This window comes from Panthera onca, chromosome A1 (assembly GCF_046562875.1).
Source record: "Panthera onca isolate mPanOnc1 chromosome A1, mPanOnc1 haplotype 2, whole genome shotgun sequence".
NCBI lineage: Eukaryota > Metazoa > Chordata > Mammalia > Carnivora > Felidae > Panthera > Panthera onca.
In genome coordinates this window covers 5046946-5072418 of record NC_138339.1, presented here as the reverse complement: position 1 = coordinate 5072418, position 25473 = coordinate 5046946, and the positions used below count along the sequence as shown (strand labels likewise).

Below are 25473 nucleotides of genomic sequence, written 5' to 3'. Positions count from 1 at the left end.
CAGCCTCAGCACCACTGGCGCCCAGAGGGATGCGCTGCTGAAGACGTGACCCCCTTCCCCCTCGCTGCCCCACAGCGCCCTGTGTCTTCCCCACGGTCAGCCCTCACCGCTGTGCGGTCCCTTCTTCGCCGGCATGAGGAGGCAACGTCTGCAGAAGCTGGGACCATGACCACGTCCGCCAACTTCATCTGCTTACCTCATCTGAAGGAGGGAGGGAGGGAGGGAGCATTACGGCTGTCTGTTTGTGTCCCCCAAAGCTCCTGTGTCAAAGCCCTAACCTCCAGTGGGATGGCATTAGGAGTGGGGCCTGTGGCAGGTGGTTAGGTTTGGAGGAGGGTGGAGCCCCCTCCAAAGGTCCAGCCCCCTTTGGTGGAGGGTGGAGGATTAGTGTCCTTTCTGTAGAAGAGGGAGACCGATCTCTCCCTTCGCAGGCATGCACCAAGGAAAAGCCCCATGAGGACAGTGAGAAGGCAGCCAGGCACCAGCCAGGAACCAAATCTGCTGGCACCCCGATCGTGGACCTCCAGCCTCCAGAACCGTGAGCAGTAAATGTCTGCCACGGAAGCCGCCCAGCCCGTGGCATCTGTCACAGTGGCCAAGCTGACGAGGCCTGGGGAGAGAAAGCAGTGGGTTGGGGTGTGGGGCTGAACTGTGTCCTCCAAAAATTCACATCCACCAGGAACCTCAGCGTAGGATGTTGATTGGAAATAGGGTCTTTGCGGATGTCATTGGGTAAATTAAAAGGAGGTCTTAACTGGATTAGGGGGGGGCCCTAACCCCAAACCGGTGTCTTGAGAAGGTGAGGGAAATGGACACAGACACGGACGCAGAGGGAAGGCGGCCATGGGGAGACGAAGGCAGTGATCGCAGCGAGGTGGCCACAAGTCAGGGCCCGCCAGGGACTGCCAGCCGCTGTGACGGGCTGGAAGAGTCCAGGCAGGGCGCTCCCCCGGAAACTTCTGAAAGACCACGGCCTCCCAGTTTGTGGCACTTTGTTAGGGCGGCCTGGGGACGCTAGGACAGCCTCTGGTGAGTTTCTATGCAGGACAGCCATGTGTGTCTGGGCTTTTCAGGCCCTGGGGCTTCAGCGCTTACGGAGCCCCGGCTGGGCCCACAGTACCCCTCCCAGCCCTGTGCACCTGCTGTGCTAAAGGGACAGAAGAGGCAAGCCAGGAGGCCTGGGGGCAGAGGCCGCTGAGCTGCAGGTGAGGGTCTCGGGGAAGGGGGGTCACGTACGTCTCCTACCTCCTCCTCCTCCCCACCAACCTGCCGATATTACCATCGCTATGTCCTGGGGCGTGACGGGCATTTAAACACATCAGCAGGAGCCAAATGCTCAGAGCGGTGCCTGGGGCACAGTGAGCCCCGTGTGGACCTCTAGTGTGTTGTGTGTATGTATGTATGTGCTTCTGGCTGGACAGCCTCTTCTCAGGGGCCTGAGAGCCCACACACGGCCGCCTCCTTTCAGCCACCGAGGAGCTCGTCCTCCAGAGCCGGGCCTGTGTAATCGCCTTCGATCAATACCAGCCAGGGGCCTACTCTCTTCCTTCACGTCAAGAAGGGAAAGGTCAAGTCAGGATGAAAAGGTTAAGTTGGAAAGAGCATCAGCGTTCCTGTCATTTTCTAGGTCAGGTGGGTTCCACTTGAAATCCTGTCAAACAGAAATTTAGCTGAAATTGTTTCAGGGAGAAAACGCGATTAGAAGAAGATAGAACCAACAGGGCCCGATCACAAGCCGCCGGGTGATTATCTGACGGGCTCTGCGTTGAGTTTGACTGTGTGTTTTCCTGCCCCCCACACGCTCACCCGCATAGGTGTGCACACACGTGTGCGTATAAGTGTGCACACACACGCATGCACGCCCGTATAGGTGAGTGCACACGTCCATACACGTCACTGACCATTAACACCCATTCCGTCAAATTACATCATTCGAGCCTTTCCCAGATGCAGTCTCTGAAGCAAGATGTTGTCCTGGGGCGGGGAGGGTGTTGGGCTGGGAAACAAGCATGCGATTCTTTTTTTTTTTAATTTTTAAAAAAATTTTCCAACGTTTATTTATTTTTGAGAGATACAGAGACAGAGTGCGAGCAGGGGAAGGGCAGAGAGAGAGGGAGACACAGAACGTGAAGCAGGCTCCGGGCTCCAAGCTGTCAGCACAGAGCGTGACGCGGGGCTCGAACCCACGGACCGTGAGATCATGACCTGAGCCGAAGTCGGATGCCCAACCGACGGAGCCCCCCCGGCACCCCCTGTGCAGTTCTTCTAAAGTCATCAATCTGCCTGCAAGAGTCAGGCCGGGGGCAGGTGGGCTTCATGCAGGTGACATTGGATGGGTCTTGGAGATTCAGTAGTGCTTCCAGGTGGACAAAGACAAGAGCTCCCAGCTGTTCCGGAGAGACCACGGGCCTGGGGGTGGGGTGGATGCCAGCATCCCCGCAGCCCTGCCCGGACCAGTGTAGGCACAGGCCAGTCACATCACCAGTTCTCACGGCCACAGCAAACCGCCATGCTTGGCCCTCTCAGCAAGTTGGGGCTCCCTCCCGTCACCACCCTTGGGAACACCAGGGACTGTGCCCATCCGTCCCCGGGCTGGCTGAGGAAAAGCTCTGAGAGCCCCGGCAGCTGTCCCTGGAGGCCTTAATGTTGTAGCTGCGCCAGAGGCACAGGAGCAGCCGGGGAACCAGGCACGGCTCACCTCCAACACCGCAAAGGGAGACGCCGCCCCCAGATAGCCGGGGCCCTCCCAGGACGGGGCTTGTGAACCCCCCACCACAAACCCCACCAAACCCCACGCGAACATCAAGTATCCGGGGCCCACGGCAGCGGAGCAGAACGTACCCATGAGCCTGTAGCCCTCAGCGTCAGGCTGCGCACTGACCAAAGTGAGGCGGGCCAAAGTCACGTGGGGCTCAGTCTCCAGCAGCCGTCCCCGGTGCAAGCAATCCCGGACCCTGACCCTGACCCTGACCCTGCCATGCCGAGCCCCCTGCCCACGCACGTGGGCACCAACCAAGAGTAACAGAAGAAAAGCAAGATGGCACCCCCCCACAGCGGAGTCCCGCCCTTGGAGGGGACGTGCGCCGTGGTCTGTTTCTTGGGGAGCGCGTGTTAGGAATGCTGACCAGTAGCAAGCGCCCTGTCACCACGCAAAAGCATTTCCAAGACCTCGGCTTGAACAGCTACTCTGGACACGTGGGTGATTCCCGCGTTCCCTGTCCAGGCCGCGGGGGGCAGCAGGACCGCCTCCTGAGACGGTGTGAGTGGCGGCCAGAGGCTCACCCCCCTCCGAGCCCCTCTGGTGTCTGTCCCCGTGCGCGTGCTGAGAGAGGTCGCAGATGTCACCACGTGGGACATCTGAGTGTGTGAGGACGACCCCCCCCCCCCCGAGGCCTGGAAGTGAGGCAGGAGCTGGGCCGTGTCCCTTCTGTCATCTCAGAGCCGCCTGAAGCCCGGCCCTCCCAAAGGAGGACGCGTGCTGGGTTGAACTCCTTGTGACGGCAGGCCAGGCCAGTTAGGTGCTCGGAGCTGTGAGTGATTTTTGTCCCCAGGGCTCTGGCCTCACTGCCCGGCACAACACGGTGCAACGTTCACCTAATTTAAGGAAGCGCACGGCAGCACTTTCTCTCACTCCTCGGGGAGGGCCCTGCGTCTCCCTGTGAACCAAGAGCGCGAGCAAAAGGACTTAAGGGCACAAGTGCCGGGCCCAGGGCCCTTCCTCCCGCCTCGGGAAGCCCGAGGGGTGACGTGTCAGCCCGCAGCTGCCGTAAAAGATGGTCACAGACGTGGTGGCTCAAAACGACACCGATCTTTCCCCACACGGTTTTGCAGGCCGGAAGTCCAAACTCAGTTCGCAGGTTAGCGCTGAGGCAGGGCCGGCTCCTTCTGAGGGGTCGGAGGTCACACCTGCCCCTCGACCCTTCCAGCTGCCCGTGGCTGCTGTCATTCCTCGGCCTGTGGCCACGTCACTCCGATCTCCGCTTCTATCACTGCGTTGGCTTCTCTTTCTCTGTCGTCAGAGCTCCCCCTACCTCCCCCCACCCCGTAGGGTACTTGTAATTATAGTCAGGGCTCACCCACATCATCCCAGGCAGTCTCCCCATTTTAAGCTCCTTAATTGACAACATCTGCAAAATCTCCCTTGCTGCACACGGCAACGTCACAGGCTCGGGGGATGAGGACACGGGCAGCTGCTGCGGGCCTGAACCCGCCCCCCCAAATCCCCCCCAAAATCTCCCACTGAAGCTCTAACCAGTACCTTGGACCATGACCTTATTTGGAAATAGAGCTGTTGTGGATGTAACTAGCTGATAGGACGTCACCCTGGAGCAGGGGAGGCCCCTCATCTGACAGGTGTCCTTATAAAAAGGGGAAATGTGGACACAGACTCGCACACACAGGGAGAAGGCCGTGTGCAGGTGCGGGCAGACAGGGTGATGTGTCCACAAGCCAAGGGGTGCCAGAGATGGCCAGGAAACCCTCAGAGACTAGGGGAGTAGCCTGGAATGCGTTCTCCCCCGGCGCCTTAGAAGGAAATAGCCCACTGACCCCTTGACCGTGGACTTCAGGCCTCCAGAACCGTGAGACAATGAAGGTCTGTCGTCTAGGCCGCCCGGTCTGTGATATTTTGTTACAGTGGCCCCAGGAAACTGACCTAACATCTTGGGGGCAGGACTCAGGCCAGCAGCCGAGCGGGTGACCTATGTGGTGACTTGAGGTGGGGCCCAGGGGAAGTGGGGTCAGGTGAGGTGGGGGAAGTGAGATGGGGCCCAGGTGGGGTGGGGGGAGGTGAGACGGGGGGAGAGGTGAGGCGGGGAGAGGTGAGGCAGGGGGAGGTGAGGGGGGCACGAGGCCACCTTGCTCTCCAGTTTTTCCTCCACAAGATGAGGAGCAAGAGCCGTGCACCCCAACCTCTGAGTCCACAAACTGCACCCCACCCACCTGGTCACCTGCTGTCAGCACTGCAAATGAGAGACCCCCCCCCCCCAGGAAGTTCCTGTGCGCGTGCCCATCACTACAAAGGAAGCCCGTGATGGTCTTGAGGACAGTGGGACCCCGCACATCCCCTCCGTCTCCCCCCGTCCCTGGAGCCTGGCCCTGCCCCCCAGCAGCAGCGGGACCAGGAACGCGACGCAGGAACGTGTTCCGTGCTGAATCCCCTCTGTTGCCCTCATCCTCAAGCCCCGTCTGCGAATAGCAGCCCCCGGAGTATTGTTGGGGTCCTCAAATCCCCCTCGGTTTCCGTGGTTTGCTAGAAAGACTCAGAGCACTCGGAAATGATGAGATACTGGGGTTTATGACGGCAGCAGGATACGGGCCGTAACCAGCAAAGCCTCGAAGGGCGAGCTCAGGACAGATGGTGCACAAGCTTCCAAGGGCCCGTTCCGGGGAGCTGTGCGGACAGCCCTGAATTCTCACAGCAGGGACGCGTGGCCACACACGTGGAGCACTGCCAGCCGGGGAAGCTCACCCAGAGCCTTGGGTCCAGGGATTTTGTGCGTGGCCGACCTCAATTCTCGGGCTTCAGCCCCTCTACAGGTCAAACCGAGGCAGTGGGCCCCGCGGCCCCCGTGAATCACGTTGCCAGCCTGACAGCTGTCAGGGCCCAGAGCCCCGGATAAACAGAGACGCTCTTGTCGGGCAGGACATCACAGGGGCTTAGAGGTGACCTCTGGGAACGGTTAGGGACCGCGCGTGTCTCTGCAGCATGCAGGGTGTGAACAAGTCAGGCCTGCTGAGTTAACACTTCCCCGCACGCTGCTCCAAGCCCAGTGCCTGCTGGTCACGCTGGGAGGCCCTGCCAGGCAGATTCCTTCTGGATTCCTTCTGGATTCTCTGAATCCAGCCGCCCGGACAAGACCCCATGCCTGGATCTCGCCGGATGTAACCGTCTGTGGACGTGAGTCAACGACTGCACTGCTAACCTGAGGGAATCTCACCGGATCCCTTCCTCCAGTTGGAAGAGAAGCCCTTCCCCGCCAAGGTCTCCACATCCGAGTCCACAGGCCCCATTTTTAGGGCCTTGAAGAGCAGTAGCACAAGGAGCAAAAAGGGAATTGGCTTCATAACTCTTGTGATTTCTCCAGTATTTATAACAAATCAGTTATAGATTTTTATAATAAATATAAGGGCGGCATAATGAATCTGTGAAGCTGTGGCCATAAAACCCACTGCCCTCCAGCGTGGAGTTTGCCGGTTCGAGCGGTAGAGTGGATTTGGAGTCCACAGAAGATATTCCTCACTCTTAGGATTTTGCAGATCTTTTTTCTTTTTCAGTTCTGGAAAAAAAGCGGCAGCCTGATTTCCCCGTACTTGTCTTTCACCACAGCACATGGTTTCCTTTCCAATATTAACTTATTTCACAGCCCACGTGGGGGGGGGGGGGGGGGCACCCACCCACCCTCAGGGGACCCTCTGGCCAGGGGTGAGTGAGCCCTGTGGCCAGGGAGGGAGGGAGGGGTGTGGAGGTTTGCAGGGCTGAGGGAGCCCGCCAGTGAGGCAAGGGCGCCCTCTCTCTTCCCTGCAGGGAGACAGCAGCCAGAACTTCTGGAAGGTCGGGGCAGCGGGGAGGGGGCAGGAGGGGGGGTAGACCGTGATGCCCACCTGACACCCCCTCGCCCCCCTAGCAGGTAGCAGCGGGCAGTGGGGGACACCTGTCGGCGGACACAGCCCATCCAGGAACCCGATACAGCCAAAACAAAGCGTCGGCCGTTACGTGGCTCCCTCCTGGCTTCAGCTTTCCTTCTTCCAGGGCAGACAGCGGCAGGCACACTATCGAAACTCTGAACTCCACCCTCTGGTCACAGCTAAAAGGAGGACTTGGTATTTTAAAAATCCTGGTTCAGGGGCCCCTGAGTGGCTCAGTCGGTTGGGCGTCCAACTTCGGCTCAGGTCACGATCTCAGGGTCTGTGAGTTCGAGCCCCTTGTGCTGACAGCTCAGAGCCTGGAGCCTGCTTCGGATTCTGGGTCTCCCTCTCTCTCTGCCCCTCCCCTGCTCAGGCTCTATCTGTCTTTCTCAAAAATAAACATTAAAAAAAATTAGAATAAAAATTCTGGTTCATATCTGGATTCCAATTTTCCTTAAAAGAAAAAAAAAAAAAGCACCTTGAGTCTTAAATCTACTTGCTGCTGCTTTTGGTAACGTGAAAAAAATTTTCGCTCACTAAAGCTTTGCTGTCTATTTGTTCCAGACTTTCTTTGGTATGTAATAACGGAAGCAAGGGAAGCGTGACCACGTCCCCATAATAGTTTTCAATTAGCAACAATCGCGCCTCGGATAACCTCATTGGCTACGATACTGCCACTGCGCAAAGCTACGTCCCCATAATAAACCAGTGAGCATCTCAGGCAATTTCTGGGTGGCGCCCAGCAGGGTGCTGATCCTGGGAGCAACATGCTCACAGGTGCGTGCACAACCCCCCCCACCCCCCACCTCCAGAAGGCTCGTGATCTATTAGGAAGATGAAATTGAAAAGGAAATGCCACTTTCTTGCCACGATATAGCAGATGTCAAAAGGAAGAGAAGATCAACTGGCCAGTGATGATTCCAGGACTGAACACCAGAAGAGACAAAAACAATCCTTCTGGACCCCTTCAGGTGGCTCTGGGGGGAGAAGGGACCCACGCGACGTGGGCGAAGGGGCCCGTCCCAGAAAGGGTGGACAGAGATCATGGAGGACGAGGTTGCCCCCGAGGACAGCCGACGTTCGCTCGGCACTCCAAGAGACATGGGACACACAGGTGGAGACCGAGGGTGTCAGGGCCTCCCGAACTCAGGCAGGACCCCCTTCCCGGCACCAGACCTATCCCTGGGGTCTTCTGAAACTTTGCAACGAGCTGAAAATCCAGGACACGAAGAGCGAGGGAGGCCAGCCCCGAACACCCCAACTGCTTTGATCTGTACTCCAGACAGAGTTCAGCAGCATTCATTATACCTTGATCTCTGTGGACCCCGCCCATCTGAGTTTCTCGAAAAGCGGCACATAGGGTGCTTAACCTCTCTGTGCCACGGTTTGTTCCTCTGGAGGTGGGAAGGACCCCTGCGCCCTGGCGGCAGTGGTGGTGACAGCGTGCCAGGCCCCTGAAGTCATTAGCTCACGTCCATGAATGGTCCAGGCCATGCCGACCCACCAAGTGCTCACGACGTCAGCCTCCTCTCAGCGTCAGGCCCACCCGCGTGGCCTTGGCCGGAGGCCCCGGTATCCCACACCTGCCTGTACCGGGAGAAGGGCCGAGGGAGAGGAGGAGGCGCCAGGGACAGAGGAAGACGGCAGAAGCTGCCAGAAGCCGGGCGAGTCAAGATGGAGCTACAACTACCAGCTGGGTTTGGAGCGTGCTTTTCCAGAGCCCGCCTTGGCGAGGACCCGCACGGTAAGTGTAAACGCCGACCGCGAAGGCCAAGGCGACGGCAAACCTCCACGTTTCACGAGCCAGGAGGCTTTAGCCTCACCATCGAAACACATCAAGCCGGGCGGCTCTCATCACTGGTTGCTGCGTGATGAGAATTTCCACCATCCGGGCCAGCTGTCCACAGGGAGCCACAGATCAGGCCACAGTCTGGAAGCTCAAGGGACTCAATGATGGAAGTGGAGGTTTTGCTGCCCAAACCGGGCAGTGGCTCTAAGCTCACCGGAGGGCCAGAAGGGTGGCCGCGCTGCTTGTGAAGAGCCCCCCCGCCCGCCGCCGTCAGGATGTGCCATCACTTCGGTCCCACCTCAGGTCTGCCTTGTGGCCCTGAGACCCCGCTCCCAGGGCCGGGGTTCAGTGTCCTCACCTAGGGCAGAGCTGCCCCGGCTGGGCTCCAGAGCCCTTCCGATTTCACAACCCTCTCGTGATTCCCCTGGAGCCGAGCACACAGCTGCCGGGTAGGCTTGGATTTGGCCACAGCCGTCCACACCTATCACCGTGGAGACACTCGGGACTTCGGGAGATTCAGGCAGGAAGAACTAAAATCTGCGAGCCACCCGCTTCTTACCAAAACTTTAAATGACCCACAAGAGAACCTTCGTGTGACGTGTAACGCTTGTCAGTGCCTCAAATGTCCGGGTTCAGAGGTCACGGACAGAGAGCGCAGCATCTGCAAGAACCCAAGTTGTGTTTATTGATCTTGCCCGCAATTCACTCCAGGGCCTCGTAAGTCATGGGCTGGCCCTTACCCGGGACCCACTGAAGCCGGGAGACTAAAGGTGCGTGGAACCGCCAGCTTTGTCCACGGTGCCTCGTGACAAATGACTTCTGAACTGCCCCACCCCACGGAGCTGTGGAAGCACAGCGAGGAAACCGAGTTTCAAGCCATCCTTGACAAGAATTAGCCCCAACTGTGGGGTGTTTGGGCTGTTGTGTGTTTCATCCTTTCTCGGGCAGCCTCCTCTGGTCATGTAAGTTACCCCACCACGGGCCTGGACTCTGCAACTTAGCAAATATCGACAGCACACCCTTCTCCTCTCCCAAGTTTCAGGAAGATCATCACAGGGCGAGGGCAACAAAACCGTGCACACGTGGGCTGGTCTGTCTGCATCACGGAGGTCCCACCTCCCGCGCTGCACACGGGAACGCCAGGAACCTGGGAGAGAGACAGCGAGGACACGAGGCCCCACAGCAACTCCAAGAGGCGGTCACGGAGCAGTGGCCACAAGGGAGCTAATTTGGAGTCGTGGGATGTCCCGCGGATGGAGTCACTGTCGTGACCTGCAGGTGACCGACCTGAAGCCGAGTCACAGGACAGTGGGTGCAGGTATCCCCAACTGGGGTGGGGTGGGGGTGCTTACGTTTCAGGTAACTGCAGTCTCCCCATCCCCCTCCCCGAGGCCCCGGGCTCACAGGCGTGACCTACTAACTGAGCGGGCTTCTCCCGGAGGCCGGGGGCTCCCGCAGATCGTGCCTTTCAGAGAACCGTGGGCAGAAACCCACAGGGGGTGTGGGGCCGCTGCCTTCCCACCCTGCCCAGTCCATCAGGTGGCCTTGCCGGTCCCATCCCACCTGCCCGTAGCTGCCCGCGGCCACCCCTGCTCACCTGGGCCACCTCGACGTCCTCCTCCTGCCCGCTCTCCGATGAGCGGCCACAGTGACTTAGAAGCCCTCCCACTTCCCGTCCGTCCCGGCTCACCTCCCTCTAGCCTCCGCTTCTGCACCTGCTCTGGGCCACCGGCCTCTTACAGCGCCACCAACGCGCCAGCTCCTTAACCCTAACCCTAACCCAGCTCAAGCCCTCACCTGGTCGGTCCTATTCGCAGACACACCTGTCACTCTGCCTCCAGCCACAACAGTGACATCTGGCACATCAGTTGCTTTCTGGGGCTTTATGCAGCCTTGCTGGAACTCAGGTGCACCTGCTTGGAGCACCCTCGAAATCTCTGTGGAAGGGAGGAGCGGATGAGCGAGGGTTGTACCAGGCTGTGGCTGAGGATTCTGGCACGCGCACTCCACGCAGGGGGGTGGTGAGGAGGAGGGGGGCTGCAGCTGACACTCGCTGCTCTGTAACAATTTTTAGATACTTCCTTGTAAGTTCTAAATGTGTCACATTTTAAGTTACATTCTGTTTGGCTGTCTCAAATGTGTTATTTTTGAGTGATATAATTTGACCTACGAGAGACGGAGACGGACGCGTTTCACTGGAAAGTCTTATTAGCACCCAGTGGTATCACACATCCCCTTGTCAGAAACGGCACGTCAATAGCGTCGTTTGAGTGGCGTTCCTGAACCCGCCGGGCTGGCGTGGAATGCGAGCGCAGACTGCCTTTCGGCCCCATTTCTTCTGCGCACAGCCTGGCACGTCAGCTGGATTCCAATTTCCTGAACCAGTGATAAAATAATTTTTCGCTGCTCTATTTAGAAACTTCAGGGATATGAACTTAGAGAAGCTCCCCCTCCTCTTGAAAGGAGAGCAAACGTTCAAACACAGACACCACCTGGTTTCCAAAGTTTATTAAAAATCAAAGAATAGAAAAACTTTACATAAAAATATGTCAATTTTAGCTTCCACATTGTTGTCCACACACAAAAAAAAATCGAAACATGATATCGTTTTGTTCAACCTGTAGCGCGTGACCACAGTGGTAGCCAGGCCAATTCATTCGGTTCACCATGACGGGGACGGGGTGTGGCGCCTGTGTCTACGAATCGAGCTTTAAAATGCACACCCCCCGGGGCCCTCGCCCCGCGGTGGCTCCTTGATGTAGGGTTACAGTCAATATTGCTAATGTGCGGAGATTAGTACAGGCCTACGTATCAGTTTTTATAAATATTTCTTTATCAATAGATTCACAATTTAAATATCTTTAAATATTTTTGATAACTTTCGATCAACAACAACTGCGGACATGTGCTACTCTGTTCTGGAATGCCGCCCCCCCCCCCCCCACCCCGACAGCCCACAGCCCCAGCTCTCGACGGCGCTGTGAGCCAGTCCTGGGTCCGAGGCCGGCCGCAACAATGCGGAGCCGCCCTCCCTGGGGCCCCACCACCAGGCCGCACTCCAGAGCGCCCACTCGGCACATCGATCAGGTGTCATGGCAGTAAGTCTCGCGACTCGACCTTCTCCACTAGTGGACTTCAAAGACCAGCCTACCTGTAGTGTTCAGCAGGGCCGGAACCCCCATTTTAGAACTGGGGGCTCAGACGGCCTCTGAGATGCAGCCAACAACACCCAGGACAACTGTGGTGCTCCGAAAACTCAGGGTTAGGCAGGACGGACATATTCTTGTTGAGAACAAGGCCAAGGACGGTGGCCGCCGCGGCAGACTGCGCCCGCGTACTACGCCTGTAGGCTTCTCCAGTCGGGCGCCAGCCGCCCCCGGCCCCACCCCTGGGCTGTGCTGTCCTGCAATACGTTAAAAATACTCCCCACGGTGCACTGAGCAGCTGAAGGACTCCTCATAGGTTTGCTCTTAACAGAACGAAGGCATACTGCTATACAGATTCCTCAATGGAATCAACATAATTCCTTTCTCCACATTCCTAAAACTGGGTACCATTGTCCGTACTGATATTCACCAGACCCGTCCTTACAGGCCACGTTACTAAAACTGACGGAAGCATCTCAAAGTTCACATTTGTTTTTTTAGGATTTTATAATGTGACAACCCTTTCTCCCCTTAGAAAGTTCTGGCACTTTAAATGCTGGATTTGTTGTCTACTTTAAAAGAACCAAAAACCAAAACGTTAAGCTCTGTGGTCAGAGCGAGACAACAGACGGGCCGGAGGGCAGGGCCGGCGGGCAGCTGGTCAGAGGGCTTGGGGGCCGAGCCGCTTCCGAGAACCGCCGGGGCCACTTGGCTCCCCCGCCGGGCGCCGAGAGGCCTCGCCCGCGTCTGACCAAAAGGAAAACACGAAAACAAACCCCGAGCCCCTCACTCGCGGTGTTGGTAACGGTGCTCATCAGACAACCAGCCGACACGATGAACCCAACTTAGAAAATGCGACTCGGGAAAGGACCTAAGCTTGTTTAAAAAAAACCTCCTCCCTTAAATATAACTTATGTGAAAATATGAATTAAATAAAAATATCTGAGTTATTGCACAAATCATAACTTTTCAGTATTTACATAGAAAAACAGTTCTGACACGGGACACGAAGCGTGAGGGCAGTGAGACGATGGCGGCCTCCCCGCCCCGCCCGCCGAGGAGGACACGAGACCGGGGTCGACCTCTGTCGCTCCGACAGACGCGCCCCGAAAACAGCCGCACCCGCTGCCGAGGAGCGCCGAGGCCGACGTCGCGTCCTGCAGGCCCCGTCCAGGCCCGCCTGGGCGCCGAGGGAGACGCCTGGGCAGGCGGAGGACAGCGTCCGCGCCGAGTAAGGCTTCACAGATGAGCACAGGGAGCTGTTCTTGAAGATGGACGCGACCACCACACGAGGAACATGCAGAGTGAGCGGCGGCGGGCGCCCCGAGGGGCCCGGCCCGCGTGCTGGATGCTGGTCTCAGTTCCCGGCCGGGCGCGAGGCCGCCCGGCGTGAGTCTGCGGAGAGCGGGGGCCGGGAGGCACCGTCGGGGCCATTATCTGCTCAGACTGACAGGCAGGCTGTCCCTCGTGTGTGTGTGTTTTTTCCTCCTCCAGCCGGTGCGGTTGTACTGGTGGTGGCCCCGGTTGCCCACGGGGGGCCGCACGCCTCCGCTGCCCACGGAGCCATACGTGCCGCCCTGGCCGTGGCTGTGCGAGCCTTTCATGGACAGTTTCATGCCACTGTGCTGCTGGAGAGACAGAGGGGACAGCAGGGTCACAGGCCGCCCCGGAGCCACCGGGCGCCACGGTCACGGGAGGCCCCCCACCCGGCTGCCACGGAGCGTCCCCGAGCCACGTCCCCCCTCCCCTCCCCTACACCGGAGACCCGGCCCAGCCCATGCACGGGGACGGCGCACACAGGCTGCCCACGGCAGCCACGCAGCAGTCTGGTCCCCGCTGCACACACAGTGTCCCCGTGACATTAAATGTGGAGGAGCTGAGAGAAAGTCGCCTCTCTTCCAGGTCACGTCGGCCACTGCACGTGAGGCGGGAAGTCCCACGCCCACTTGGCGACCCACCCGGGTCAAACCACACACATTCCCGCCCAAAGATGTTAGCGGCACACTTCCAACTGGTCCTATGTGTCCACAGAACTAAGGGCCCCCGGGTGTTGTTCCTCCGCTTTGGCTCTGAAATTCTGGAACACGTGCACGAGCTCTGTGCCCAGCAGGCTGGGGGCTTGAGCCCCCGGGGGTGTGACGCTGGACACGCTGTGGCCGGCGCTTGGTGCTCCTACACCCGAAGCTCCACGCAAAGCAGAGCGGAGGAAACGTGCCCGCGGTCAGGAGTGTCGCAGCAAACAAGCAGCAGGGGGTGGGAAGCAAAGCCAACGTGCGGCTCACGAAGGTGCCTCCCTTCTCGAAGTCGTCCCTTCACCCTGTTTCTAGCAGGGCAGCATGATGCCCGTGGGGTGCCATGAACACCCCTCGTGACAGGACGGGTAAATCCAGGAAGGAACGTCTATTACTCGGCCCCAAACAGAAAAACCAGTCAGGACTTAATGACCTAGCTCCAAAGAGCCAGACCTTAAGCATCAAAAATTCACTGGCAAAATACGATCAGATAAGCATCAGAGGAACTGACTGGAGTAATCGAGGGGAGTGTCCCCGTATCCTCAGAGACAGGGGACATTCGCTTGGGGACACCGCACCCTAATTCCCACGGGCAGACGCCCGCTCTCGGAAACACTCCGGCGCTTTGAGAGCACACGAAGTTGATAATGACCTGTCTTCCCATCACCCGAGTTTCTCACTGTGCAGCATCTGGAGAAGCCACAGGGGAACGGACAGGAGCGTCGCAGGGACCCCCGTGAAACCAGGTCAGACGCGGGCCCTCCCAGCGCACCCCGGCCCCTCTCCACCCCAGGGCGCACACACAAAGAAGGGGGGTGAGATCACACGGCGACACCTTGCGCTGGGCCACGCCAGCATTTGTTCGGGATTGTACCACTGGCTTCTTGAAATCCAAGGCATCTGGCATATAATTAACAAACGAACATGAAAACAAAATATTCCCCACTTCCAACCTTCTTTCCTTCCAACTTCAGTTTTATGCTAACAGGTTCAATCAAAGAATTATGGGAGATGCTTAAAACTATATTACACTTGAAAATATCTTAATACTTTTCTTTCATTACAAACAAAAGCAAACATGCATTTTGTTATGGATTATCAGAAAACAATTCCATCTTAAAGAACGTCCCTGTGGGGCAGTTAAACATCCAACTTGAGCGCAGGTCACGATCTGGTGGTTCACGAGTTCGAGCCCCACCGCTGGACTCTGTGCTGACAGCTCAGAGCCTGGAGCCTGCCTCGAATTCTGTCTCCCTCTCTCTCTGCCCCTCCCCCCCACTCGTTCTCCCTCTGTCTCTCAAAATAATCAAACTTAAAAGAATCATAAAAGTAAATAAATAGTAAAGAGCATCTCTGTGGAGCCCTGTCTCGGGCGGAGAGAGCATGGAGCCCCGGCCTGTCACAGACCCGCGTGGGTGGGCACCACCAGCAAGGGGGGCGGCCTACCTTGTGATACAGGTGAGGACTCGAGAGCGGGTTGGGAGATGCGGACGGAATGGCCGGGGAAGACATGTGGTGAACGGATTTCAACGCTGGAGCTCCTTCGACGCCAACCTGTCTGCAAGCGACAGGGGCCACCCCGAGGGTCGGTGGAGGTATCGTGAACCTGGTCTAGGAACAGAAGGAGCAGAGACATCAGCGAGGCACCGAGGTCAGAGGTCACGGTCCCAGTTGTCATGCTGAGCCCGAGAAGGGAGGGCGCTACTTTGGAACAGCACTTGGCAAACAGGTTCACGAACGTTCTTTGTGTTTTCCTATAACCTGACAAGACTTTGTTTTGCCGCAAGAATACCTCACATTCTGAAACAGCATTTGCAGTATGAAGTCTGCCCGGGAAGCCAAGTCATAAAAGCTTCGCTGTTCCTGGAAGACCAAACGCCAATGTAACAAACGAGTCATCAGAGTAACAACCACCGCTCGCATCTCTGGAAAGAGCTGAAGCAGAGTCCCCGCCCCAACACAGGCCCAGAGGCCGCGCGCTGGCCTGTGGAGGGGTGCTGGGGAAGGCCGGCCCCTCCCCGTCCTCTCCGGCCCCTGGACTGCTTCTGTTTCTGCACAGGGTGCCCCTGGGAACTCTCTCGGACCGTTGAGAAAGGCACTGCCCACATCTTAGAATCCTCTGTGTGCCCCACAGACCCCTGGGGACTGACTGCAGCCCCCACCCTGAACAGCGCCTGGAACAGGTTGCCGGGACAGGTGCTGGGGTGTCCCGGGTGGCACTCTGAGGCTGTGACACTCGCAGCCGCAGGGCGACAAGGGCACCGGACACAGGCAGTGGCCCTTCCTTACGCTCTACCGAACGGAGCTCCCCACGGGGGCCTGCAGCGCACACGGGCCCTCTCTCTCGTCCGTGGGGGCTCTGCCCCGCCCAGGAGCTGGCATCGCCGGGAAGAGCCCACCGGGTCTGACAGACTCATGCCCCAGCCCCACGTGCCCATTTCGTCTCGAGCGGGGGGACACCTCCATGGAGACAGCACGCACGAGATATTGCAGACAGGAGTGGTTTACTCAGTTACTCTGCTAGAAGTAATGTCTGAAGTTCAGAAAGAAAACGAAGTGGGCCTCAAGCTGTGGCTTAAAATCTGAACGACCGCAGCTTTAGGCTCACTCACTGTCAGCACGAGTGACAGAGCAGACCACGGCACCAGCACCCGGCCTTCGACCTATCCCCCAAACATTCCTGGACTTCCTGCCAGAATCACACGGTCGGCATTGGCTGGACCACCACACAGTGGCCGCACTGGCCTTTGGGGGACCGGGGGCCTCAGGCAAGGTCAGACCCGATGACTGATCCAGGAAGACCGTGGCCACTACCACACCCAGAGTTCGTGGCAGAATATACTTTGTTTTTAATTTTTTTTTAAGTTTATTTACCGAGAGAGAGAGTACGAACAGGGGAGGGCCAGAGAGAGGGAGGGAGAGAGAATCCCAAGCAGGCTCCACGCGGACAGTGTGGAGGCCGACGTGGGGCTCCAACTCACGAACCGTGAGATCGTGACCTGAGCCGAAATCAAAAGTCGGACGTTTAACCGACTGAGCCCCCCAGGCGCCCCCAGAATCCATGTTCATAGCACAGGAAACCGCCTCAGCATGACACCCCCACGCAGTTCCCGGGAGTTGTGGCGGGGCCCTACCGCCTGCCACCGTCGCCACCCCGTGTCACAGCACGCTGCCCTCGGCCTGCGGTCTGGGGCGCGTCCTGTGAGGACACCCTCCGGGGCAAAGCTCCAAGCAACAGAGCAATGAGCCCGTACGCTTGCGCCCACGTCCCTCTACGCTCACCTCATAACCCGCACTGTAGAGATGACCTTTCTTGAAAGGCAAATCCCTGTGTTGGGTTTCTCCACACACGTACTCAATTGTGTGTAATTGGGAAGAGCCACCAAATTTAGTGTTTTTTGAGATTACCTTTCAGACATCTAGTTTTGTCTAAATTAAAAAACAACAACAGAAAACATATTCTAACAGAAAAAGCCCTATAAATACTGCCTAATGAGTGACGTGAAAGAGTCGAAGTTTTTGGAGACTGGGAGAGGACGCCGAGACCACGGCCCCTCCCTGCCCAGGGGCAGCGCCAGACCCGCCAACGACAACAGTCGCACGCGGGGCTCAGAGGCGTCTTGAGACAGACGGTCGGCCCGCACCCCGTCAAGAGCCCTGTCAGGGTGGGAGACCAGCTGTCCCCCCAGTGCACGCCTGCCCAGAGTGGGCCTCGGGGACGCGCTCTGCCACAGAACGACCCAAGTCACACCCCGTCGATCCGCGAAAGACGAGGGGTCCTGCGAGGCAGAAACGTGCCTGCCGCAGAGCTCAGGAGTCGTTTACGCTTCAACAGCATCGGCCGGTCCCAGGGCCCGCCCCCAGGACGGGCGCCGGCCGGCCACGTACCTGAGTGTTAGTTGTCACGACCAGCGTTCTGGAGGTGGCGGGCTGGGGTTTGCCGCTCGTCATCGGCAAGGCGGTGGGCAGGCTGGCCAGCAGGGGAGTGGGCGCCTGCAGGCTGAACTGGTAGACGCTGGGCGTCGCGCAGGGCGGCGTGTCGGAATCCTGCAAGCAGGAACAACGGCGGGGAGCTGAAGACGGGCGCGCTGACGCGAAGGTCGGGAGCCCACGTGCCCATCGGCCCCCCGCCACAGGAGCCCGAGGCTGCCCAACGCGGCCTCCAGTCGTCTCCGGACGGAACAGCATTCGAGCTGCGCAGGAGACCCCTCGCGTCAACGTTTCGTCTCCAGGCGGCCTTTAAAAAACCACTCGAGGGCGTCCGCCCTAGCGACGACGTGTGGACGGCACGCCGGCTCCTGGGGCCCGCGGAGACTGGGGTCCCCGACTGGCGGCAGAGGCCCGCGGCAGAGCGGGGACCCGTCGGTGCGGTCTTGGGGTGCCCGCCACCCACACACGCACGGAGGGGAGAGGACCCCTGGGCTGCTAGAGTTCAAAGGCCGGCCAGAGACGTCTCCCGGCCGGCGCACTCACAATGTCGCTTCCCGACAGCGAGGACACGGAGGAGGTGGAGGAGCCGGACGAGAGCAGCTGGGGGCTGGGCAGAGACAGGGTCAGGCGCTGGCCGTAGGCGGACTCCGGGTCCCGGCGCTGCGGCTGGTCCCCGTCACACGCGCTGATTCGCTCCTTTATCTTAATTCTGTCGTCTGCGGGGGAGACAGGCCTGAGTGACCTCCCTGAGAGGACGGGGGGCGTGGGCCCACAGGTGCCGCTGGGCCCGGACCCGGTGCGAACGAGACCGAGCAATTCAATTCCTAACTTTATTCAATTTTCTTAGTTTTTAAAGCTGTGTGTTTCAGCACTGGGACGCCTTCAAATGTGCTTAGAACAAGGTGGCTACGGGAACGGTTTCCGGCTGTAAACCTTACGAAATCTGAACACGCAGCCCGTGTCTGGGGAGCGTGCGGTGTGCACGCGGGGTGTCACGGGCCCAGCAGCACGGGAGTAAAACCTCTCAAAAATGTTTTATACACGTCGCGTGTTGAACAGAAGTTGAATACAATACGTGAAAATGAATTTCACCTGTTTCTTTTCGCATTTTTAATGCAGTTACTACAAGAGACGCTACCAGTCCACGTGTGGCACACGTCCTGTGTCCAGGGGCCTACATCTCATGGCTGCAAACTCTTACGCTACAGAAGACGAGGCACTTTCTCAGTCTGACAGTTACCACGGAGGGACCGAGAGGCACTGCCACACGAGGTGCCAAAGTGCACGAGTGACAGACGCGAGCAGGGAAGTCTCACCAGGCTCGGGCGCGGGGGGAGCCTTGCCGCCCCACTTCTCCTTGATCCACCTCCGGTAGTCGATCACCTCCTGAGTGACCTTGATGATTCTTCCCAGAGTGCTGCAGGAGGACACGGCGGGGGGTGGTCAGCGGAGGGCGGCAGCTACTATGAGCCCACAAGCCCTTGCGACCGGCTATTCTCTATTTTTAACAACGTATCCCTTTGCTAAGTGAAAGATAGTAGGAAGAAAGCTAAAATAATTTTACAAAGTACATATGAATTCTGATGCTTGAGCCCAGATGTGCTTTGAGATCATAGCATAGAAATGGTGGGCTCGCTTGTACAGATGTCTTGGGGCCTACAGCTACCTACAAAAGACAGTTTCCAGGAGGTGTCTAAGCAGGGGAGTGCCCCCCGCCCCCACCCAGCACTCACAAAGGTCTGACATGGCGTTATCCCCTGCGGAGGCAGCCAGGGCCGAGACTCCCAGCACCCAGCACCGGGCCGAAAGCCCTGCCGGAGAGCACCATGCGCGGAATGAGGCTCGAAACCCTCGACAAGCCAATCACCGGTAGTGCCGGGCTTCAAACTCCCCGTCCGGCACAGTTTCCACGAGCACTGGCCAGCACCTCATTGTTCTTCCTTCCCACCGCCCCTTCACTCCATCCGCCCCCCCAGCTATGCCGCAGGCACGTCTCACAACCCGTAAGAGTCCTCTGAAATGGAGAGGCAAGAAAGAGCACGCACAGGGAGGAGGGCTGGGGCCTGTGCGCCCAGAGGCCCAGATGCACTCACTCAGAACTCAGTATGTGCATTTTGAAGACAGCCTCAAGGAAACGCATCACGTTCCCAAGTTTTAAAAAGCCAGAAATCACTTCCCCAAAATCAAACGCCCTGAAGAAACCGCCAAGTCCCCAAACAAGAAAGTTTCGGTGCCGAGCCACCCTGAACTCCCGCCCAGCCTTCCTCATCAGCATCTTCCTGGGCTACAAGGCGGGGGCACATCAAGCAATGACAGGGGCAGGCGGGGCCGGCTCCGCAGAGGCCGAGGCGTGTGGCCGCCACACCGCGGGGGCCACGAGCCCAGGACAGCGACAGGGGACTTGCGTTACCTTTCCGAGTCTCTGTTTGGATAGGACCTCGCGAGGGGCGACACGGCATGACTGAGAACAATGTAGGCATAGTCAAACACCTGCTTCACCTGCATGGCCCCATAGGAACTGCGGCCCACGTCATTTCCTGAAAGAGAGAGGCAGCTGTCAAACCCTGCCCAACATCCGGCCCTTGATCCAGATGTTTCCCGTCTTCTCCCGTGAGTCACTCTGCAGCGGGCCCTCCCCACTTCCGGACGCACCAGGAAGGCCGAGCCAGGCGCCTGCCAACACGCTGCCCGTCACTGGCGCCCATCTCCTGACGTTCGCGGGCTACGATCCGGGTCTACCTCCGTGCGATGTCATTCAGAGACAGAGTGACAGTCCGTGAAAAAGTCAGGCAGCTCCCCAGGTGGCAAAGACACCAGAGAGTCAAGGCAGCGACTGTGACCGACCACGGTGGTGCTGGCCAGGCGTGCACGAGGCGGGCGGCTGGCCCGAGACACAGCACTCCCATCAGCGCCACCAGGACCCGCGGGAGGCCGCCCTTCGGGGCAGAAGGCCGCAGGCCCAGACTCTCCCCCGGTGAGGACCGGCCGGGCGCAGGGCGCATGGAGCCAACAGGGAAGTCACCAAGTGAGCCACAGTCGAGGAACTTTTGTCACAGGACATTTTTGAATTTTAATCAGCATCCTTCACAATCCAAGTAAGCAGGACTTTTTTAGGAGACATTCTAAGTACTGGGATTTTTCCTTTTCCAGATTTGGTAATACAATCCAGTGATAACGCAGGCTTTCGTCTTTTAAGTACATTTAAGCAGATAGTGAAGACACTGGAAACACCTCCAACTTAACTGATTAGACACAGACAAACAGACGTGAAACGTGTTCCTACACTGCTGGGGAATCACTACAGAAAAAGCACGGCGTTAAGTCACGTCATTTATGAACGACAGAACAGTCAGCACGTTTCCTTTCAAGAGGCTGTTAAGAAGTAAATTTCACACTCCAGCAGCCCCGAAACAAAACAAAACAAAAAAACTGTTACACTTGAGGACATTAAAAAATATATAGTAACTGAACAAGAAATGCCAAATACAGATGTGAGAGACAAGCTGGGGAGAAATACAGGACAGCGTGATGACAAGGAAAGCTTCCCTAACACACGCGCGGGATCTCCCAGAACCACTCAGGTGAAGGGCAGTGTACCTGGAGCTGACATCCTGCCCCCCCACCTCCTCTGTCACCTGTCCGTCACTGATTTTATCACCAACAGTAAGACCTAATAGACGCTCGATAAACATTTGTGGAATTGATAAATAAAAATTGGGTCAACCTCACTAAACCACGAAAGAAATCTAAGTTCGGAGCACCTGGGTGGCTCAGTAGGGTGGGTGTCATGAGTGTCGGCTCAGGTCATGATCTCACGGTTCATGAGTCTGAGCCCCACGTCACGTTCTGTGTTGACAGCTTGGAGCCTGCTTCGGATTCTGTGTCTCCTTCTCTCTCTGCCCCTCCCCAACTTGTGCTCTATGTCTCTCAAAAAATAAATAAATGTTAAAAAAAAAAAAGAAAGAAAGAAAGAAAAAGAAATCTAAACTCAATGAAAATTTATACTACGTGGTTCTGTTAGACCAGCAAAGATTAAGAAGACTGTGCCTACGCTAACGGGGACATGAGCGCCATCAAATCCGCTCGTGGGAATAAAAGTGGAGAAAGAGGAGGCCGCCTCAGGACCGTCTGCGCAGCAATCCTTGGAGCAGAACACGCCTACGCACAGAGGAAAGGGGCCTGGGATGTGCTGTTAACTAGAACGACGAGTTGTAAAGCTGTGTGCATTATGGGGGCCACTTAATTAGTAAGATTACAATAATAAATGTTAATATCCGTGTAGGAAAAACCTGGAGGGATAACACGCCGAAACGGAAGGGGATTGCGGCACACTTTCATTTTCTGTGTGACCTGCTTCTCAGAAGTGAATGGTCTACGACGGATATGTGGATATGTTATACTTTACTAATCAGAAAAAATACACTTTTCTTAATTTTCACTTTCTACATTTTTCTGGTTAATCAAGGAATGGAAACAAAACTCCAACGTTGTAAGAACTAGAAGCATTAAACGAAAGAGTTCTGAAGGTATCCCGCTTAACTGTCAGCACAGTAGGAACCCGCCTGGAACCCAGTGCACTGCCCTTGGCTGCAGGGACTGTAGACACGCCCCCTCCCGGCCCCACCTGCCCCGGCCCCGGCCACGGCCACGGCCACGGCGTGCACTGGAGACACCAGCTAACTCAGAGCAAGGCGCCCTTACCTGGCAGCAGAGGGTCCTCAATGCACAGCATCGATGGTCTGTACCCACTGGTCATGGCTTTCATGATCTCTTCTTTGGCGATATAGGCACCTCCTTCTTTTATTCTAATACCAGTTTTCAAGTAATTAAAATTTCTTCCGTAGAGTTCAAAAAATTCTACAAGAAGCATTCCAAGGTTTTCATCAGCTCTCCGGGCATCAATTCTTGGATGCAACTGTAAAAGCAATATATCCACAATTTGGATTCAAGTCACTTTCTGAAAAGACTGCATGAAATCAGGAGACCTTCTGGTCTCTCCAAGGAAACGCCCTCCGGGGCACCTGCTCTCTCACCAGTTCTGTGAGGACGCTCCGAGCAGCAGAGGTTAGCAGGCCCTAACCGAGCCTGGAGAGCCTTCGTCAACAGAGAGAGTTCAGAAGAAATAAAACCTTCTCATCTCTGTTTTTTTATTACAGTTTAATTCTCCGAAATTCGTGACCCACAGAGCATCTTCCTACTAACGCAGACATGTGATTAACCACAGATTAGCAAATACCGATAAATACGCAGAGCGTCTTCTCCACAACGTAGAGTCCTCTGGCCGGTGAATGCAATGTTACAGACTCCATGCAACCTTAATTCCGTTATTCCAAAATACAACCCATAGAGGGCAGTGTCAGACCGGAGAGAGTCACAGCGTGACACACAACCAGAATGTGCGAAGATTAATTTTAACTGTGTACAGGTGATTAGTACTGTGTCATAACATTTACACCAAATTTACATCCCTGCTCGTCACACGGATTAGTGCCAGCCTCAGTTTGGTGCCCCATTTTCTGTAAGCGGGTGACAGACTTATTCTGAACCTAGGATGCAGCCTCTGGACACCCTCCTGCTTTAAGGGGCTCGGGAGGCAGGCCTGCGCTGCCCACAGTGACAGCCACAAGCCATGAGTGGCCATTCATAGTTAAATTAATTAAAACAGATTAATTGAAAACTCCATCGGCCTTGCTGGCCAGGCTGCGAGGGCTCAGTGGGCACGTGTGCTCATGGTGCCACTGCGGGACACGTGGGGCGTCACGCCGGCCGGGGCGGGCCTGGAGAATGACGGCCACGTCCGGGTGAAAGCCACGGTTCCTGGAAACTCACACAGGTCCCTGAGGAGAGACAGCTCCTGGCACCGACAGCTGTTTCCGGGGCTCACAAGAACTGAGGGTGTGCACGTGCCTGCACGTGCCAACGGCACAAGGGCAGCATTCGTGCTCCTGCCCACCCCCCCCTCCCCCCGCTTCTCTTCCTTCCTGCTTGCCCTCCAGTCAAAATCAAGTACCTGAGCGCCACCCAGTGCAAGGTTGGGGCTCTCACCTCTGTGGGCCGCGAAATGGACTCAGACGCTGCTAGGGGCCCAGGTTCGCGGCGCGATGCACCGGGCAGCAGGGGGCACGAGGCCAGTGGCAATCCCACGCACACCGCGTGTGGCCTTCTGCGGGGCCACAGGACTGCACCCGGGACCCCGTGGGGAATGTGCCAGGAGGCACTGAGCCCAGTGCCCGGCACCATAAAAACAGGCAGTAGCCATGACGACAAGCGACTGAAAATAGTTCCAATCAGGAAAACGGGAGGGAATCAGAATAGTACGTTGTACTTAGTTCAAAATAATGGGAAGAATGGGTCCAAGGGCAGCATCACGGAGGCCAAAGTGGAGGCAAAGCGCTGGGAGCAAACTGTAAGAAACCGTAAGAAAACAGGTGTGGAATCCCAGTCTCGCTCTTCTTAACGCATCTCCGGCAGAGACGTGCCCCAGGGTCAGAGGAGTCAGACTAACGAAAGGCGGTGTGACCATGCCTTGAGCCAGCAGTATGAACAATAAGGAGAAAAAGGGGCCAAACCTTGGATGTAAAATCCCAAGCACAATCACAGGTACAAAACTTAACGGCAAACAAGGAGGAGTAGCCCGGCACATTAAAATACACACGCAAGGCTTGTGTGACGAACAGAGAACCCTTCAAGAAAACGTAAACGGGGTCATCAAGGTTTCCATTCACTTAGAAACTGTCTTACATGGTAACAAGCGTAAGCACAGTTTATCGACGTCCCAGCATTGAACACTCGGGGAGGTTTTCTACTGACAGGCTGCTCCACGGTCCTCAACAAAACAAGGGCGATATAAAATTCAAGACAAAGTATTTGTGTCTTGTCGATCTGAGAAAAAAGACTCTCTTTTCAGCAACTTTTTCAATTGTATATGGTACCCAACTTTTTTCTGCGACAAATTTTTAGTAAGCCACAGTTAGTAACCAAGAAAACCAGCTTTTTATGGTCTATCGAGGCGCCAGAGCGTCCACACGTACGGAGCTCTCGAGTTCAGACTGGTGCACGCCTGACTGCTCTGACCAGACAAGCCCGCCCTCCCTGTAGCAGCTCAATCAATTAAAAAAATAACCTATAAAGGAGAAAAATGAAAGAAGCATTCATCAAAATAATTTTGTCTCGACAATCAGAGATTCATTTCTCCTGGACGGGAACACAGGAGTAAAGGGCAGCAAGGACCGTGGGAGCATGTGGAGCAGGGGCTCTGGAACATCACGGAAGCATCTACTCCTACGAAGTCTCAGTGTCAAGGTCTCTAGAGAGAACACACACTCACCTGTAGAAAGCTAATGGCCATTAAAATTAGGCTGTATGAGCTAATTCCACCTGTAAAAACTTCATTCAGGTCCCTCTGCAGGAGGAACTGTTTCAATACTAAAATCAAGTAAGGCAGCAATGAATATTTCTGTAAATTCCAAAAAAAAAAAAAGAAAAGAAAAGAAAAAAAAAGAGGGAGAGAGAGAGAGAGAGAGAGAGAGAGAGAGAGAGAAAATATTGGTTAGTTAATATACCTTTAAAGATTTCACATAGCCAATTTCACATAGTAGGAAAAAAGCTTAATCCTCTTGCCACTTGGAAGGCTCTGGGCCCGTCATCCTCAAATTTTAGGGGCCTGAGAATTCATTATGTGAGGGGCTTATTAAGACATGCCCCGCCCCCCACCAGGAGCCACATCCCAGGTTATGGTTCTGCAGGGATGAGGTAGGGACACTTGCATGAACAATCCCCAAAGAGGAGGTCAGGGAAGAATGAGTGTATTCCTTCAAATGATTTCCCATGGCCCGGCTTGCCCTGTGACAGGTGCAGGGTGGGGGGCGAGGAGGCGGAGAGGAGGGATGTGGCAGTGAGCCGGGAAGAACCCGGAAACAACACCCGAGGCACCCAGAGAGGACCGAGTGGGGTGTGTGTGTGTGTGTGC

At 56.6% G+C, this 25473-nt stretch overlaps 1 protein-coding gene and 1 pseudogene across 2 annotated transcripts in view; both read right to left on the bottom strand.

The window, feature by feature from the left end:
- Positions 1–7131: 7131 nt before the first annotated feature.
- LOC132682481 (U4 spliceosomal RNA) lies at positions 7132–7316 on the bottom strand (annotated as a pseudogene).
- Positions 7317–10909: 3593 nt separating this feature from the next.
- The window catches only part of TENT4A (terminal nucleotidyltransferase 4A), a 48335-nt gene continuing 33771 nt past the window's right edge, over positions 10910–25473 (bottom strand). Inside the window, exons 6-13 of one of the 2 annotated variants that reach the window (XM_060634338.3) lie at positions 24832–24960; positions 22206–22419; positions 19915–20041; positions 18821–18921; positions 18048–18220; positions 17463–17621; positions 15021–15185; positions 10910–13190 (exon numbers count right to left, since the gene is read on the bottom strand). In XM_060634338.3, coding sequence (XP_060490321.2) covers positions 12996–13190; positions 15021–15185; positions 17463–17621; positions 18048–18220; positions 18821–18921; positions 19915–20041; positions 22206–22419; positions 24832–24960 — 1263 coding nt within the window. In that variant the 3' untranslated portion in view covers positions 10910–12995. The remainder of the gene's footprint in view (positions 13191–15020; positions 15186–17462; positions 17622–18047; positions 18221–18820; positions 18922–19914; positions 20042–22205; positions 22420–24831; positions 24961–25473) is intronic. The other variant, XM_060634339.3, reaches the window with a different exon arrangement.